The sequence below is a fragment of the Corythoichthys intestinalis genome, chromosome 13 (genome assembly GCF_030265065.1).
Source record: "Corythoichthys intestinalis isolate RoL2023-P3 chromosome 13, ASM3026506v1, whole genome shotgun sequence".
Taxonomy (NCBI): Eukaryota; Metazoa; Chordata; class Actinopteri; order Syngnathiformes; family Syngnathidae; genus Corythoichthys; species Corythoichthys intestinalis.
This window is the reverse complement of record NC_080407.1, coordinates 11,952,799-11,971,166: the sequence shown is the minus strand read 5'-3', so window position 1 is coordinate 11,971,166 and position 18,368 is coordinate 11,952,799. Positions and strand designations below refer to the sequence as shown.

At 43.3% G+C, this 18,368-nt stretch overlaps 1 protein-coding gene across 3 annotated transcripts in view; it reads left to right on the top strand.

The window, feature by feature from the left end:
- The window catches only part of sema3aa (sema domain, immunoglobulin domain (Ig), short basic domain, secreted, (semaphorin) 3Aa), a 186,759-nt gene that overhangs the window by 107,819 nt on the left and 60,572 nt on the right, over nucleotides 1–18,368 (top strand). The window contains exon 1 of one of the 3 annotated variants that reach the window (XM_057853600.1): nucleotides 7,030–8,553. The exons of 1 other annotated variant lie outside the window; for it this stretch is intronic. In XM_057853600.1, the coding sequence (XP_057709583.1) occupies nucleotides 8,448–8,553 (106 nt within the window). In that variant the 5' untranslated portion in view covers nucleotides 7,030–8,447. Of the gene's footprint in view, nucleotides 1–7,029; nucleotides 8,554–18,368 lie in introns of those variants that run through there. One more of the 3 variants, XM_057853601.1, reaches the window with a different exon arrangement.

Genomic DNA, 18,368 nt, shown 5'->3' with positions numbered 1-18,368 from the left:
ATCATCGGCCCAAGCTGCGTTCCATTATTCCAAATGCGCGCACTCCTTACGCGTGTACATGGAGTGCTCGGAGAGCCTTCGGTTGCATTGCAAAGCTGCGAAAACAAAAAGCAGGCCTTATCCATATCGGGGCAGACCAGAGCGCAGCATACACACTTGCCTGTATTTGCCAGCAGATTGAATTTGGTGAGTAATGGTTTCAATCGTTTGCACGTTTTGCGATATAAAAAAGTTACTGCCATTCGTTGCAGCTTGCGTTGAACACTGCCAGAGCTAGCCAAATCTCCCATGAAAAAAAATAGCTCCCGTTAAATTGGCGTCAAGCTTGTGTATTTAGCGGTAATATAAACGAAGAAACACACTGTTAAGTCAAATTAAGCGGCATTCTCTCGGATGGAGGGGGCGCCTCACATCGCTCCCGTCGTCCGCCGGAGACGCGTTATTTTCGGCTTGGAATTGAGCTGACGGCCGGTGTCGGCACAACACCGGCCCGACGAGTGGTGGGAATGAGTCCTGCTTCTTAAAGCTTTTCAGAAATACAGGGATCCCTCGTTTTTCGCGGTTAATGGGGACCAGAACCCGCCGCAATAAGTGAAAACCGCGAAGTAGCGCCCCAACCCCCCCCCCCCCCATTTTTTTGTGCGTGTTCAATGCATTTATTCAGATTTTACATTGGAAAAAAGATACATATATATATAAGACGTTTTTTCACTTTTTTCACCAAAGTATCATTTATAAATGGTTTTCAAGCACTTCAAAATGTAAGAATTATGATAAGTTTTAAACATGTTACTGCCCCACCGAATTATTTTTAAACAAGAATAAAGTAGTTAGAAAATGCTTGGCTTTATTAAAAGCTTCATAGTGAGTCTACTCAAACCCTCTCAGGCTTTGGTAAACGGTGATTGGCACATGTGCAAAGTTTTTCTTTTTATATATATTTTTTTGTTTGAAGCAACTTATTTGATTGAATAATAAAGACACAAATGTCCTAGCCAAAATGTGGCCCAAACGCAAAACATTACTTAAATGGAAAAATCAGTTTCAATCAAGAAAAATAGTTTTCAAATGCTTTTTTTGTCTCAAATTTATTATTGCAATCAAAAATATATTTTTTTTTATTGAAGCTACTTTTTGGGATTAAAAGTATATACTGTATTTTGATTGAAGCAACTTTGTTTTTGATAGAAGTAACTTTGTTTTTTGATTGAATAATAAAAACACAAATCTTACTCCATCGTTATTGAGTGAGAAAGAAATTAAGAAAGCTTTAAAACTGAAAGCCACCGGGGAGTCTGTTTGTTTTTTTAAATATTTATATTTCGTTACATAGACATGCGTCGTAGGGAAGGGAGATTGAGGGATAAAAAAAGGAGTTAGATGAGGCTGCTAAAGGCAGTGGATACCTCATCAGCTGGGTGAATAGCAGACCTGGTAAGAACAAGTTTGCAAGGATAGTCGGGTATTAAATACAATTATAAACACAATTACAATGTTATTTTTCTATAAGATTTTCATGTCATTGCTTTATTAATCATTAGGTGCTAGAGTTGTTAAGTATGGATAATAATTAAATAATAGTTTTAAGAAAACTGTGCTGTTGGTGGCTCAGTGACCATCTGATGTGGTTTGTTCTCAGATGAACAAGTTGAGGAAGGAAGTTTTGATGCAGAGGTTGAAGGAAGAAAAGAGGCAGACTGACTGAGTCACAGCCAGAAAGTGTTGATGACAGTTTTGATTTCTATTCACTGTTGCCCCCTCCCAATTAAAGTATGTCACAGTCGCAGCCAATTATTATCTAAAGCTGGTTAAAATTGAAGTTATGTTGTTTTAAGGTGTATTAAATACTTGTTCATGTGCCCCTTTTGATCTACGAGCACCCGCCCCTCCACCGGTCTCTGCACGGCCCTGTTGAAACACAGTGTGGGTCGACAGAGCTCAATATTTTGTTGGGGTGTACAATACAGTGTACTGGAATATATTTCCTCCAGACCCTTCTCACCTTTTTAACCCCTGACCCATTTTCATGCCTGTAGTGTGCTGCACTCGTTTGTAACCTCTACCCTGTGCAGGTATTTGAGTGTTTTTATTTTGGCTTTTTGGCTCGCTGCCTATCGTCTTAGTTATTAGATCTTCGAGTTTGTCGTATTGAGCTCCGTCAACCTGCTGTCACGGACTCCTTTTGTTATTTCTACTATCCTGCGATCGCGTGTTATTTTTTGTTTGCAATCATTAAACCCTTGTACTTATCCCCCGCTTGTTGTCCGCTTCGAGGTCCAACCTTGTTTCCACATTTGCAGACGCTCACAATTATAAGTAATAATAATTGACCACAGCATCCCGTCTCTCTATTAGCCTCGTTTTTTCGGGAGGGGGTGGGTCCCTTATTTCTATTTCTGAAAGGTGGCAACCCTACTTTGGAAACAGTTCCCAAATTACTGCAGCATTTCTTTCAGTAAAAGACAATAAAAGTTAAGTAGACGTAGTGAACTGACCAGAGATTGTTGCACCTGTCCAGCGCCCTTCCTCTGGATAGCAGTCCTGCTCTTGCAGGCTCAAACTCGTTGTGTTCGTTCACGTTTCGTCTTCACATGTTTTATCAGGTTCGAGGTATTGAAACTGGCCGATTTAACTCCACATCTCGAAACTTTCAGGCCGCAAATCTTGCACGCAGCCATTGATTTTAATTGACGGGATTTCTATTTTGAAATATTTCCCGACCGCCGCCATGTCGCCATGTCGGCCATGTCATTGGTCAGAAGTGGCTATTGGCCCGTTCTCATTGGTCTGGAGCAGGCCAATAGCGATAGCTGTTTGGTGGTCACGTGTCATCACACAACACAGAGACAAAGTGTAGTGAGCGCCAGAAGGAAATAAAAAGGCTGCGGTCAGATGTTATAATAATGGACTGGTAAATGGTATCGGCGCCGTCTTTGTTGGTACTCGCCGATACCGATACCAGCATTTTTGCCCGAATCGGCACCCCCTGCCGATACTAGTATCGTTATCGGTGCATCTTTAGTCTTTAGTGATTTGGAAGTAGCATAGATTTTGTTTTCTTCGAGGTTGTAGGCTCATCTTCTGGCTCGTCAGGTTCCCTTTTCCCCATAAAAAATCTGTCAAAAGATGTCTGTTTTTTCAGTCATTCTAGTGTGGGGGCTAAATATTTTCGGGAACAAATGTGATGGGCGACGACCTACGTCGTCCGTTCTTATCGAGGCCAAGCGCACATAGATATACAAAGCCAGATGTACTGCTAACAGTTCAATCAATGCATTACTATGACGACCTCCTACCCTGTAGTTGTATATCTAAAGTAGACAGAGATATTGGTGTGTTAAGCACCACAGGCCAAAGTCAATCGGCCAGAATGCAGTCGTTAATAAATTATTTACTATTTCTGCGCGGCCCGGTACCAAATGCGCCGCGGACCGTAAATTGCACCTATCAAATCAGTTTCTCATTTTGAATCACCACTATAACATACAAAAAAGACCTATTATCTTCAACCACTAATGCATGCGTCACTACTGATATCTGTTAGTTATTGTGATGTAATCTACTCCTCCTCCAACGTCAGCAACAAGTCTCAGCTGGAAGTCATCCAGCTTCATGAATCGGTGTGTGTGTGTTACCATCATATTCCTCTCACATCCTGTAAACGCTTCCCGATCATCACCGTCATCTCGGACACGTGCGCGTGAGCCAAAACTCCACGGGGGACGTACAGCCCCAGATGACGGATGGATCAGAGTGAATAAATTCACCACAGCAACTTCCTCATCCCGGTACCTTTCGTCACCGCTCCAGATGTTTCACTGCACTAGCGATGTGCTTCCACTTTGATTTAGCATTCGGATCGCAGTCTTGAATGGACGCGGAAATGGGATATGCGAGAAGCAATGCTAAAGGAGATTATCGGGTGGTTTGTTGACCCCATTGTAAACCCGCAGGCTGACCTATGAACAGTGTTGGGCACGTTACTTTAAAAAAGTGATTAGTTATAGTTACTCACTACTTCTATCAAAAAGTAACTTAGTAACTGAATTATTCTGTAGTAAAAGTAACTAGTTACCAGTGAAAGTAATTATTTCCGTTGCTTTAAAAAGAAGTTGTTGTATGTCAAAGAATTTGTAATTTTCTGAGCAGTATTCGAGTCAGTTGAATAGAGAAGAACAGACAGGTAGTTGTGTTATAGAACAACAACAGCAACAGATTTATCCTACACTTGAAGTCCAACAAAACTCTCACAACCTGAGACAACTGGTCAAGTAGACATAGCCTACTGTACTTCAAGTATTTTTGACTTGAAATAGTGTTTATATCTCCACCTCGTAAAGGACAAATTTTCCTCTGAATGCTCTGCCATCATATCCCTCTGCATCTGTTTTGCGTGTGTGTGTTTGCCACAGGCGCTGTTCCGGTTTGTGTGTGAAAACACCGGCTCTGATTGGCTTACCATGACGCATGACTCTAACCCTCAGCTAATCACAATCAATTCCATCACATCTATCCAGGTGGTGCATTCAGGTAGCCTCGTCCCTCTACTCCTCCCGCCACCCTCAAAGCGTCTGCCGTCCTCAAGATGGAAGCAGCATTCTTGCTGGCTGACAGTGGGGGATGGGAACGAGGCTAGCATTCAGGTGTAGCAAACACAGAAACGTTAGCAAGCTTTGGAAAGCATTGTCTAATTGGATGAGTAGGGACAAACAGCCTGGAGTCATAAGAAGTACATGCTGTAATATTCTGATACAGAATTATCCGAGGCACCGTAAAGTGCACACGGCGCCAATATTGTTTTCCTCACATGATGCAGGCGTGAGTTCGAGACACAGCCTGCCGAAAGCCGTACGTTTGTGTTAATGTTGAAGTTATATGTGCTATTAAAAAAACAGAGTGCCAGGACGTCCTGTGTGGTATATTTTTGCTCAGAAAAAATAACAAAACAAAACACGTGCGCTATTCTCGAACCTGAACGCACCCCAAGTCTTGGGTGACAATTAAACAGACTCGCTACGGCAGGTAGTTTCTTCAATTTATTCAGAGTAAGTAACGCACCGCTTTTGACCGTCTGTAACGGCGTTGTAACGATGGAAAAAAATAATTAGATTACCCCGTTACTGAAAAAAATAACGCCGTTACATAACGGCATTTTTTAACACTGATGAAGGATAATATTTATTAACCCTGTCAACATCCAATTCAACAAATAAAATTAACCTATTGAGTAACTTTTATCAAATATACTGAATCCCTCGATTTAATAACTGCTTTAAAAATATGTATACATTGGTATGAAAAAGTATCTGAACTTTTTGGAATTTCTCACATTTCTGCGTAAAATCACCAGCAAATGTGAGCTGATCTTTGTCAAAATCACACAGATGAAAAAACAGTTTCTGCTTTCACTAAAACCACCCAAACATTTATAGGTTTTGTAGGCACCGTTTGTTCTCTCCCAAGGAGTGGCTATTTCCCAAAAATGACGCCAAGAGTTCAGCGCAGAATACTTAGAGAGGTAAAAAAGAACCCTAGAGTGTCTGGTAACGACTTACAGAAATCACTGGCACAGTCCAATATCTCTGGGCACACATCAACTATATGTAAGTCTTGGATGACAATAAACAGCAGAGTAGACTCGCTACGGCTGGTAGTTTCTTCGATTTATTTAGAGTAAGTAACGCACTGCTTTTGACCGTCAGTAACGGTAACGGCGTTGTAATGGCAAAAAAAATAATTAGTTAGATTACTAAAATAATTAGTTAGATTACCCCGTTACTGAAAAATAACGCCGTTATGTAACGGCGTTATACCCAACACTGCCTATGAACTCTCGGGAAGCGATGACGCCTCCCATTTCCCTCAGTTTGTTTCAGACGGCCTATGGAAGTTTCAGTCTGTGAGCAGACTGAATGGAAATAAAATGGGGAATAAATTAGCGACCCGGAGTGAAGCGTTCATATGCTTCCACACTGAAAATGTGTGGGTGTAAGTGGTTAAGACTTTTTCAGCGTTAACCTGATAATTGCTCAACCAGATGTTCTTTCCCCATGTCTCTGAGTTTAGGTACATGTTTGATGCGAGCATGCCGCTGGTTCAGCTGCTGATGTATTAGGTGATACCACCTTCCCCACACACACACACTACTAACTCCCCCTGCAGACATATGCATACGTGTGATGAAAAAAGTCCAGACTTGCACAAATATCTCCCAAAACCTCCCGCCCTTCCTTGTCAGTTTCAGTCTTTCATTTTGTTTTCCCATTGACTCCCTCCCTTGTTGCCTATGGCGTAATCGGAGCCGGATACTTCCTGGTGCACATACCGGTGTCCGAGGCAATCACTCAGGTTTTTTTCCGCACCTCTTGACAAAGAAATCTGCCCAGTGTCCTGAGCAGATCAAAACTTCCACTGCATACATTGCTACTGGTCTTCCTCTGGTCTGCCGTCCATCTTTCCTGATGTCAGTTCACCTTCTTCCTGGACATGTCATTTTCTGAGAAAGAGGCTGCTGTCTGACCTTCTGTAACTCAACAATTTGGCAGGTTTGGCAAGAACAAGTGAGCGGGAAGTGGCAAAAAGGAAGTGGAGTACTGTTCGCACCTTGAACTTGACTAGGCGTTACGTCGGGTATGAAACAACCTGGGTGGGTATCCGGTGGAAGAGGTGAAAGGTGGAAAGACAGCCTGGGTGGGGTGTTTCCGATTTTTCATCACATAAGGTCATGTTACTGTAATAATTTTTTGAGGCGCCACCAAATGAAGATGTACTGCGCACATACAAATTTTGACACGCCTAATCCCACCCTGTCCACCACATCCTCATAAACAGGGTGTCTGGTGTCCTTTCCTATTTTTACCAACAGGCACTGAAAGCCTTTGGAAGGCCCTCGTCAACGGCCATCTCATTCACCCCCGCCAGCGCCGTGTCACCATTTATTAAGTCGTCATTACTCAGGCCCGCCGGAGGGTGTTTCAAATGGACGGGCGAGAATAGGTAGGCCTGTTGCCACGCTCCCTAAAGGGCAAGCCCGCTAAAGGCGTGTTGCAGCAGATCGATGCAGGTAGCCGGGCAGCCATTAGCTGGGATAATGCGGACAGATAGGAGAAGGCAGAGGTCGATGGATGGAGAGGACACTTTCAAAATGTCTGTCTGCACATCAACTTGTTTTGGGTAAACAGACAAAAAGGCTCGTTGGACTAAAAGGGTGATGAGATATGAGGGGGTGGTGTAAAGCCACGTTACAAAGGAAAATGCTGAAAGACCGCCTTAACCAAAACAGTTGCTTTTGTTGATTTTATTACCAAGTCAGGGGTTATTTAAAATTCAGAAATGGTTTATTCCGGCAGTGGCGGCGCTAGAACATGATGGTACCCCTATCAGGGTGCTCAGTCCTAGAACTTTGTTTTCTTTACTCTTTCTTGTGGTGTGCCAGTTGACACATCAGCACCCGTGTTTATCAAAGCTTTTATCACCTCAACACTGCAACCCAACCATCTACCCCCAACACATAGGGAGGAAGCAGGACATACATACACACGAGCGTACCAACCACCTGCAGGGAGATTGCTAGTTGTTGGTTTTGCTGACCCTATTCACTCATGTGAATGACTTTCCCAGACACTAAACCCAAACCAGGTTGATTACCAGTATGTGCATCACTAAGAAAAACACTGGAAAGTATATTTGTCAAATATGACAAATTACTGAGGTCAGTTTTCATGTACAAACCTGTCCCAGGGTTTGCCATCTTCTTTCCCTGCCTTTGGAGCGGACTCTAAAAATAAAATCTTTCTAAAAGAAAGCAGAGATGTCGAGCATGCTTTTGAAAAAAAAAAAAAAAACAAGGAAATGTGGGCAGATGAGACAACACGATTCATGTTAGTGTTTCATCGTCGCTGTCAAGTTATCCCGCCCCCGTCGCTCGCTCTCCTATCTCTTGCTCGGCTCCCCTCCCCTAGCTCTCTCTCTTGTTCTCTCTCTGTCTTTCTCTCTCTCTCTCTCTCTCTCTCCAGCAGTCTGCTGGATCTCCACGCCAGGATTAGAGGGCTGCAGCCAGTGTCTGCTCACAAGGAAATAGAAGACAGAGGGTGAAAAAATGTCCGGAATATAAAACAGCATTCCCTTGACAGATTTTGGCAGTTCACCTCATTCCTGTTTGTAGCACCTTATTGCTAGGACCTCAGCTGGGTGGTGTATTAACCACCACAGGGACTACCTTCTGGACCTCCATACGGAGAGCCATGTGAGCTGCACCCCACCTCACGCAGTCCAACACTCTTGAGCTGAAAGGAGCGCACCTTGGATTCTTCCCCCTGGTTGGATCCAACACTTTCCAGCGAGAGGGACTCTCGTCGCTCTGTCCCCCGGAGCTGCTCGTATTGGGGCGCTGGTAGGGCTGTGAGTGCCCCCCTGGTCTGAAGGCCAGCTGGCAGCACTCCAGCACCATGGATTACCTGTTTGGTTTTGTGGTGCTGCTGTGTGGGGCGGTGCACCCGGGAAGAGGACTAGAACCCAAGCACAACGTACCTAGGCTAAAGCTGACATACAAGGGTAAGCCTATTCTCCTTTCACCCTCTAGTCTCCAGGGTAATGTGGGTTCTTCACAGTGCACGGCTCGTCTAGTCTCTTTTCCTAGCCCACGGGCATCCTTTCATGCCTTTCTCTTCATCTATTTTTTGCTCACAAGGATCTTTTTTCTCCTCTAATTTTGCGTGGCTATTTAAGTCACCGGTTGCCTCCAAAAGCATCACCCATTAACTTCTCTGTTACTTTGCCTCTCTCTTGCTTAGATTTTGCCATTCATGTTACAAATGTCCAGATTGGTTCCATATGCTGAGGTAGAGCTATTGCCTGAAGTTAAATGTATATATTGGCCCCTGTCTCCATTGCACAGCCTTGTTAAGTGCCCTGGACAGCCTTTTTAATGGCTTATGTCCCAAAATCTACCCTGAAAAGGGGTGGAGGAGCTTCAGTTATAACACAGAGCCTTTCTTTGAGCATTAACCTAAAAAATGGAGGCGGAATTTTAAAATACTACGCATACAGGAGGGGTGCATGTGTACGTTTTTGGATGTAAACAGAAAATATCACAATCCCTCCTTATGTTATTTTGAGGGGTGACTGCAGAGCGCCTCCTCTCGCCCGCTAAAGCCGACTCTTTCGAATAGCAAACTTTTCCTCTCTGCTCGAAATAATAACATTTTCAGCATACTTTTGGGAGGCTGTTGTGGTTCTCGCCCTAAAACATGATCCAAAGTGGCCAACAGAGAGTGCGGTCTCTTTAATTTTAGTCTTCCTCGTAAAACATTCCCATGGAAAATTTATGATCAATCGCCGTCGATTTGCAAGTGACAACAGGACTTTGTGGGGAAGGAAGGTTCCCTCGTGTGCTTGACTGCGCAGACTTAAGCTTCGCTTCTCGGATAATTTTGCTCTAGTTTAGATATATATTTAGAAATCTCGTGAACGGCTTGAATGTGATGTTTGCCACTCTAATTGATGTTCTATCTTGGGCCGGGTTGTTTGCTGTAACTTATGTTTAGCGGCCTGCTATATGACATGCTTTATCCTTCTGACGAAGCCCAGGTTGTAATTTTGGTGTGATGTATTTCCCATTATCTCAGTTTGTGTCCACTCTTATTCCGCGCTTAGTCCCGATTCTCACCCTCTTGGTGTGGGCAGAGAGAAGACGGCGAATTTTGTAGAGTTAAAATAATTGTGGGTGGTGCAAAGTGGGCGGTCGCCAAAGTTAAAAGTCGGTGTGTCTTTGATTGGTAGAGAAGGATGCTGACAGGAGCGGTGATCAGTTGCGGACCGTGGCGATGTACATGAGGCGTTACCTGGGCAACTGAAGCCTGCAAAGCAGAAGAATGAACAGCTTCATGCGTGCTTCTCAGAGGACGCAAATAAATCTGCCAGGACTCACCTGATCCGAGTCAGAACTCCCACGGGTGTCGTCATGGGGCCGTTCCGAAGGCGCGTTGGGAAAAATGTCATCCCTCCCTAAGCCATCTGGGGGAAGAATGCTAGAACAGTTCCCTAATAACCACTCAAGAGAAATAGACTGTCATGCAGCATCTGTATTAGGTTGTTCAGCGCCATTGACGATGACAGACGTCCAATCATGTGGCTCTTTTGAGGTCTCTGATGTGAATATAAAGGAGTTTATCACTAGTAGACGTCCAGTCCATTTGATGTCGGAAGATGGCAGCAAATGAACATTCGTCAGTGTCATTCACCGCCCGTCCTCCGACTTCAAATGAGATTGGACGTCTATTGCTGTCCAGGTAGCTGATGAGTTAACACTAGAAAACCCAGCAGAGACCGACTCGGCCTTTTCCGAGACAAATACTCCCAATATTCCCAAGCAATGGTCGATTTGGCCTCTCCTCCGAAAAAAAAAACAGAATTGGTTTTCAACTAGCAAGTCGTTGTCCGACAGACAGCAGCCATTCATATGTGAAAACAACCACTAGACATACATCGTGTTGGTTTGCGGCCCAAACGTTTGTGTCAGTTCAAGTCAAGCTACATTTATTTAATTACATTTACTTTAGGGCTGTCAAAATTAACGCGTTAACGCGCGGTAATTAAGTTTTTAAATTAATCACGTTAAAATATTTGACGCAATTAATGCACATGTCACGCTCAGACAGAATTCTGCCTTTTGGTAAGCTTTACAGCAAGGCGTTTTGTGCTGTCTAACAGCGAACTCTTGTGGTCGCTTTGCGACATGGTTTATTGATTTCTTGCCAGTTCAATATGGCTGCACGACGTCTCTGTTGTGCTTATATGATCCTTGGAAAAGATTTGTCCGTAAGTATGGTTGTTGTAAAGAATGAACATATTATGTTAGTAAGCAAAATGCTATATTTTTTGTATGAGACGCTTTTTGTTTATGTTTAGTTAACCTGTATAGCGTGCTAAGCTAACGTTGTTGCTAATGCAATGCTTGTGTACTTTTTTTGGGTTGTTTTTAGACGGTCTAAAGAGGACAATGGTTTGAGGCCATTTTATTAATAAATCAGATGAAAAAGGAAGTCTGATTATTAAGGCGTCGTTCACTAGCTGTCTAGCTTTGGAAAAAGTAGACGCTTCAGAGTGAGGACAGCATAGACAGATTTAAATGACAGTAGAGTGAAATGCCTACTACAGTCCTTATGTACCGTATGTTGAATGTATATATCCATCTAGTGTCTTATCTTTCCATTCCAACAATTTATTTTACAGAATATATATATAATTCACAGAAAAATATGGCATATTTTATAGATGGTTTGAATTGCGATTAATTATTAATAATTAATTAATTTTTAAGCTGTAATTAACTCGATTAAAAATTTTAATCGTTTAACAGCCCTAATTTATTTATGACGTTTGACACTTTTTACATATTTTTTAACTCACTTCTCCTGTACTCCACACACAACGACGGAAAAAATGGCCCAAACGTGGACATTGTTCTGAAGGGGATTAAAAGTGTCTTAGAACTGCAATTTGAACGTAGAGCAGAAATTGTGTCTATAGTTTAGAAGGACTGAATGAGGGGCATGGAGCATTAATTGTGTCTGAAGTTAATGTATGTGTAGCGGTTGCATTTCCATATGAATGGCAGTTGTCTGTCGGACAATGACTTGCCAATTCTAAAGCACTTGGGTCATTTTGGCCACCTCTGGGTTTTCCGGGAGAGAGGCCATTGCTTGGGACTAGGAGGAGTACCAGAATTCTCTGGGACTTCTAGTGTTAAGTGTTAGCTTGATACTTCTTTTATTTTTAGGGCTAGGCAATAGTAAGTAATTGAAATCGCTTGAGATTAAATGCAATTCATTGCATTTTGTATCATAATGAATGCAAGAGTTAACCCCGACTTAACTCTCTAAGCCCTTGTTTTTATTTTTTGTGTGTGTGTGAAAATGTATCCGGTCTTAGAATTAGACACCTGGTTGCGTGAGCGCGCATCTGCCCACGAATCTGTCATTAATTGCGTTTTTCGCCACTCGTGTTGTGTCACGGGCCCCACAGGTGTCTCAAGGCATTCATGATGCCTGTCACAGGACTGGAGGGAGGATTGCGGGCAAGAATTGGCAGCAAAACGGTCACAGACGGAAGAGAGGCTGGCCGTGGAGTGAGGTGTCACTCATCCCCTCTCCCAGCATAGTAATTAAGTCAAATAAACGTCAAGGCGGAATCCTCTCTAGTGTGACGACCACACGGGTGCTGATTGATGCCTCCGCAAGGCGGACGGAACAAGCGGGGCCTGTGATTTTGGGACTGTCAAATAAACAAGCCGGCACATGAAGCGGCCTTTTTAAAGGAGAGAGCGGGCCGGCAACACCCTTCCAGGGAGAGTCGGACAGCCTCTGATTTAGCTCATGTGGAAAGGACACGGCGGCGAGCGTGCAGTTGGCAACGCAGAATGGCCGAAAGATAAAATGAGCCCTCGCGGGACAGCTGGCGCGGCAAGTGCCGAGTGAATGATTTCCCAGAGGGGGCAAGTCGGGCAAAAAAATGGCCTGGCTTTTCAGAGAGGATGTTCACAAGAGTTAATGATTTTTCTCTCCTTGTGGACGAAATACTTTTACTTCTGCTGACAAGTAAACAATAAGGGTGACAGGAGAAAGTCAAATTCAAGTGGAGATCCTAGGGATAGTAAACATAATAACGGTCTTCCTGCTGTAATTGGGTAAGGTGAGGATCGAAGCTGGAATGGAAGGGAAGCTCTAAGATAACCCCTTCACATTCAATGCACAAGAAAACTAAAGTAAAGCTGACATGCTACTTCTTGTCTTGAAGAATGACTACATAATCTTTACTATTATGGAAAGGAATTGCAATATTTAAGACAAACTTTTTGGGCTCAAAATCTGTAAACGTGCATCAGTACTTCTCGTTGCGCTTGGTTGCTTCTACTGGTACAATGCTTCGCTCTCACGGTCCAACGCACTCATGCATTCCACAACACAATGCCTTCACAAGCCTCTTACTGCCGGCAGCCACCAGGTAAAACACTGACTTCTATAAGGCAAGCCGTGCATAGAAATGCAACGCGTGACCCGCTAGTGATCCTGAACACAGAATGCTTTAAGAACCTGATAATTTCTGTCATCTCGGATAATTACGGAGTCATCTGCAAAGTGAAGAAGTTCTGGGAATCTGTATCAGACATCCAAGCGCTCCAAATAGATTCTTGGTGTGGAACCGCATGCGTCGCAGTCTGGACTCCATAATAAGCCGGTCTGCGTGATTGTGTCCTTGTCGGCCCCAAAAGTCTCGTGTATGTTTTTGGGATGTCGGCTAATCAGCGAGCATCTTCTGTCTGCCTCGTACCCTATGCCGGATGTGGATAATTACAAGGTGTTCTCCACACCCGCCAACTTTGGAGACGCCGGCCCCCGCGTCACTCCTTTTCCTCTGTACAAACCACAAATACCACCGATTTGAATAACGGTACATTCTTCAGGCATGTTTTGGATTCTGTCTCCTTGATATGCTTGACTGTCATCTTGAGCGACCCTCATTCTTACACATTCCGAACCAATGTTTTGCCGCGGCTTTGTCATATTTTTTTCTTAACATACTGGTGTATTTAACCCAAATATGTCACATAATCCAACTCTGATTCATTCTCATGTGTTTGGCCAGCATGTGTGCAGACGCCCTACGTGCCACACATTCTATAAGAATTAGTAGCAATGACTAAGAGAAGCAACGGGGAATCCAATGGAAGCGAATCACGTGAAATTTGCAATGGGACTGGACTTGGGCTGTAGCTATCGATTATTTAGGTAATCGATTAATCTATCGATTAGTTAGTTTGAATCATAGACTTCATAATGTATTGACGGGACGCGGGGCCTATCTCCGTCAAAGCTGACCGAGTGGAAACACAGACAAAGAGCTTTTTCCGTTGAAAATTCTTGTGGATAAATGCTTAAATCCATGAATTCTTTATAGATATGGACGAAAAACAGTCTCGATTCTTAGTTAAAAGCAAAAAAAAATAAAACAAAAACGGGTAGGTAGCATTTATTTTACATAAATATTGCAAACTATGAGGCTATTCATGAAGAAAATTAACTAATTCACTCCCAGCCATTTTCACCGGTGCAACCCCATACACTCCCAGCCGTTTTACTGGATTTTGACTGATTTTGCAAGGCCCACAGAAAATTCTGTTCCATTGTTATATAAACATGGAACCCACCAAAAGAAAGATTACTCTTTCTTTTAGCAAGAAAAAAAGTTACGTCATATCTTTTTCCATTCTTAAAAAATCAGAATTAGAAAAATAGTTTAAGCAATTTTCCAATTTCTGATGAAAAAAAACGAGAAATTGAGCTTTTTGTAATCGCGTACATTTCAAAAACAACTTTGACTTTAACACAGCTATTTTTTGCTTTAGTTACAAATGTTTTCCTTTTACAAAATAACATAAACAACAAGACAAATAGAGCTTTTGATAGCAAAGTAACAATTTAATTACACATAACTAACTGAGAGATGACGCTGTTGTGGCCGCGACGGCCAGGGTAAACTTTTCCCTCATCGCTGCCTGTCTCATAAAGATGAATTTTTTTTAGTCTTTCCAGCACGGACTCAACGGCATTGTCCGCTGCACTAGTTGTCCCGGTCGTTCTGCTCGGTCGTCCAACGCCTGGCATCCCGGACATCCTCCCGGTTGTTCTGCTCGGTCGTCCGCCGCCTGGGATCCTGGATGTCCATTCGGTCGTCTTCCGCCCCGCCGCCCCCGTTGAATCGGTTTGGGGTTCTTACCAAATGCGCTACTGCCCTCCAGTGGCCAGTTTTATTGCTTTAAAATGGATTTTCAGCTTTGTGCTTTGGACCTAAGTTAAATCAGAACCTAGAGATGCTTAATAAATACGTCTTTGGGTCTTTGGGACACTGAAACAATTAAAAATAGAACATATTTATACGTTTTTGGGAGCAAATGAGTTAACGGCCTCCATTTGTAAACACAGAGCTTTTTCCGTTAAATTCTTGTTAATAATGCTTAAATCCCTGCATTCTTTAAAGATATGGACGTAAAACAGTCTCGATTCTTGGTTAAAAGCCAAAAAAACGTGCAGTTAGCAGTTTTTTTACGTAAATATTGCGAAGTATATTGCCAATGCTGTTGCCAATTTCTCCCATTGATTTTTTTCACGTTTCAAAGTGAATGCATGGTGTGAAAAATATAATAATTACCTTGAATCCTCGAAAAAATCACTCCTTCCTGTTTGTATGCGATACAGCTTTCGCACTTTTTCAACCTAAATCCGGCGTTGGATGGCATGTGTTGACTAACTGCGACCGACAGCAAATAATTGAAGCGGACTGTAGGACGGCCCCTTACTTGAAAGCGTTGCATGGTGGCTGACGGATGTGAAGTCTATGGTTCGAATAATCGGATTACGAACATTTAATGTGTTGCCGAATAAAATTCTAGGAGATGTAAAACAAAGAAACAAGATTTTATGCCTGCAATAACAGTTATTTTGACTTTCAAAAGAGCATTAAATGCGAGTACGAAATAGAATTCCTGAGTTTTTTCAAACTATACAGCATTGGACTTTCATTATACACGAGCAATAAATGCATTCAAAACTAAATTAAAATACATGAGATATGGCTCAAACGATACAAACATAAATAAATGAGGATCTAAGACAGTACAACAACAAAAAACAATTGGCTAACTTGCATAGGAAAAGTCCGGTAGCTTAAATGCTAAGTTTTTTTCTAGGTTTTTTATTTTTATTTTTACAAAGCTCTTAACAAATTGTTTAAACACATATTCCCGCACTGCTAAATATACAGCTCCAACAAAAACATACCTTATGTTGGTCTTAACAGGGAGCAGCTGGATTCTGCCAGATTTACTATTGCCACTAGAGGAAGTTGAAGGAATCTGACCTTTAGCCAGACTGACGGAATCGCGCCAGCCGAACCGCCGGACCTGCTGTGGTGCAGGTCCAGCAACCCGGGCTGGCAGAAATCCAACAACCCGGCCAAAAGGCCAAACTCCACGCGTTCACCTTAGTCTTAACCCCTTTTACTGAATCCATTTTAAAAGCTGGGAGAAGGCTTCAAAACACAAGTTGACAATTTATCCAGTTCGACACCGATCAAACAGCAAAGCAAACCGAAAATAGACTCAGGCGGGGAGGCAAGGTCACCGTATCACACGTTAACAAAAGGTTCCTGAGAAAAATGACAATGATGAGTTAAACATTCAGTCTTTTCGAAGGCTCTCGCGGGGCGGGCTAAGGGCAGAAGAAGGGTGTGTTTGGGCGTTGTTTAGGATTATCGTCTGTTTGTGGATTGGACAGGAGGATTCCGGAGTAACTGTTGTCAGGGCAACAAGGGTTGTGGACTTTGCGTGAGTGCTGAATGTATCTTTCTTGGTCGCGGGTTCCTTCTTATCAAATGTTCCTTGTCAAGACAAGATGTCCTGCCATTTGTTCTGGACTGTCCGGAAGAACTGATTGCGGGAGTTGGTGATGCAGACGTGGGCTTGTAGATGTCTTGTCAATCAGTTGCATGACGCACGCGTTGGGCTTCCTTGATAAGAAGGCGTCATGTATGTCTTAGGCTCCATGTCAAATATATTCAGTCTTTTTGAAGGCTCTCGCGGGGCGGGTTGAGGGCAGAAGAACTCTGTGTTTGGGCGTTTAGGATTATTGTCTGTTTGTGGATTGGACAGGAGGATTCGGGAGTTACTGTCATCAGGGTAATGAGGGTTGTGGATTTTGCCGCCTCAGCGCTACGTGACTACTGAGAGTTCACTTCTCTGTTGCGGGTTCCTTATTATCAAATGTTCCTTGTCAAGACAAGATGTCCTGCCATTTGTTCTGGACTGTCTGGAAGAACTGATTGCGAGAGTTGGTGATGCAGACGTGGGCTTGTAGATGTCTTGTCAATCAGTTGCATGACGCATGCGTAGGACTTCTGTGATAATCATGTATCTTTTAGGCTCCTTGTCAAAAAATGTCTTCTTGTTTTCCTTAAGCTATGATATTAATGCTATTTATTCAATATTAGGTGTGTTCGAGTAATACAAACAGTCAAACAGTAAAAACGAGAAACGGTCACTCTATATAAACGAATCCTCGAAGCCGCAAATTTGATTCGAAGCTTTTTTTCCAATCTAACTAGACTGCATTTGTTTTTGTATCATAATTAAAAGTGTAGATAGAAAACCCCAATTTAAGGATAGACGTGTGACAGGTTTCTTTAGATTATAGATTTGCGTGAGGAATCGGGATGCGAGATCACTGGTCACTGCGAACGGTCAAGGAAGGCGATGGGGAAACGATCCACTTTGCCGCTGTCTTTGCAACTGCTGTGCTGAGCTCGGGTTGCGGGCGAGGTGCAGATTTGCTGAACCGCGGGTATGAACGGGTGCTGCCACCTGCTAAGTCTTGTCAGTCACAGAGGAAAAGAGTACGCACCGCTCGGTCCCAGTTGAATCCGGTTACAAATTAGTGGACGACGGACTGTTGGACACCATAAGAAGAAAATGTCCAACTTTTTTTCGGTGCAAATATTTTCCTGTGTGTTGCTTTCTAACAAAACACCAGACCTGCAATCCACTGGAAATGGCTTTCTGTCAATTTTCAGGAATGGATTCTCGTGACTCTTAAGTCCTTTCATGATAGACGGTTCCACCAAATTTCATGTTGCTCTGTGAAACTGGCGTTGAAGGCCAGCTTTCTCTTCTAACAAAGTAGTAGCCCTGCAATTAGCTGAAAATGGCTGCTTCAAACCAAAAAAGCTGACGTCCTCTACAATTTTGGGCATGGGTCCTTGAGACTTTTATGTGCATCCTGTCACGCGTCTATCCGCAAAACCGTTGATAGGTGCTGATTCATACTTTGATTTTAACTGGTCTCTTGTGTTTCCAGGCTGAATTAATTAGCATGTTTAGCTATTTCCTCTCACCCATTGTGTTGTCGTCCACGCTTTGCCCTCCCCCTCCCCTCCGCATCGCCTCATTAGTCCGGAATAAAATGTCAGCTTCCGTGTCGGATTTATCTGCAGAGCCGCTCTACGCCAAGCCGGCATTTGCACACAAGCTCAATTTTTGTGTTAAATGAGAAGCAGAGAGCGCGCATGTCGCATGAATGTTTCACGGCGTGCACGTGTGGGCTCGCTGCGGTGGGCGCCATTGGGCCTCCAGCCCGTCTGTGGTCGGCGCGCTCTCTGTGGTCCCGCCGCACAGCGACGGGAGGAGACGCACTAATCAAATGCTTCCATATTCCGACCACTATTTAGAATGTGTTTGTGCGTCTGTGTGGGTGCGTGCGTGAGTACATTTTTCAGCAGCGCTCATGTTAAGTTGTCTCATGTTTGACCATAATTGGCAC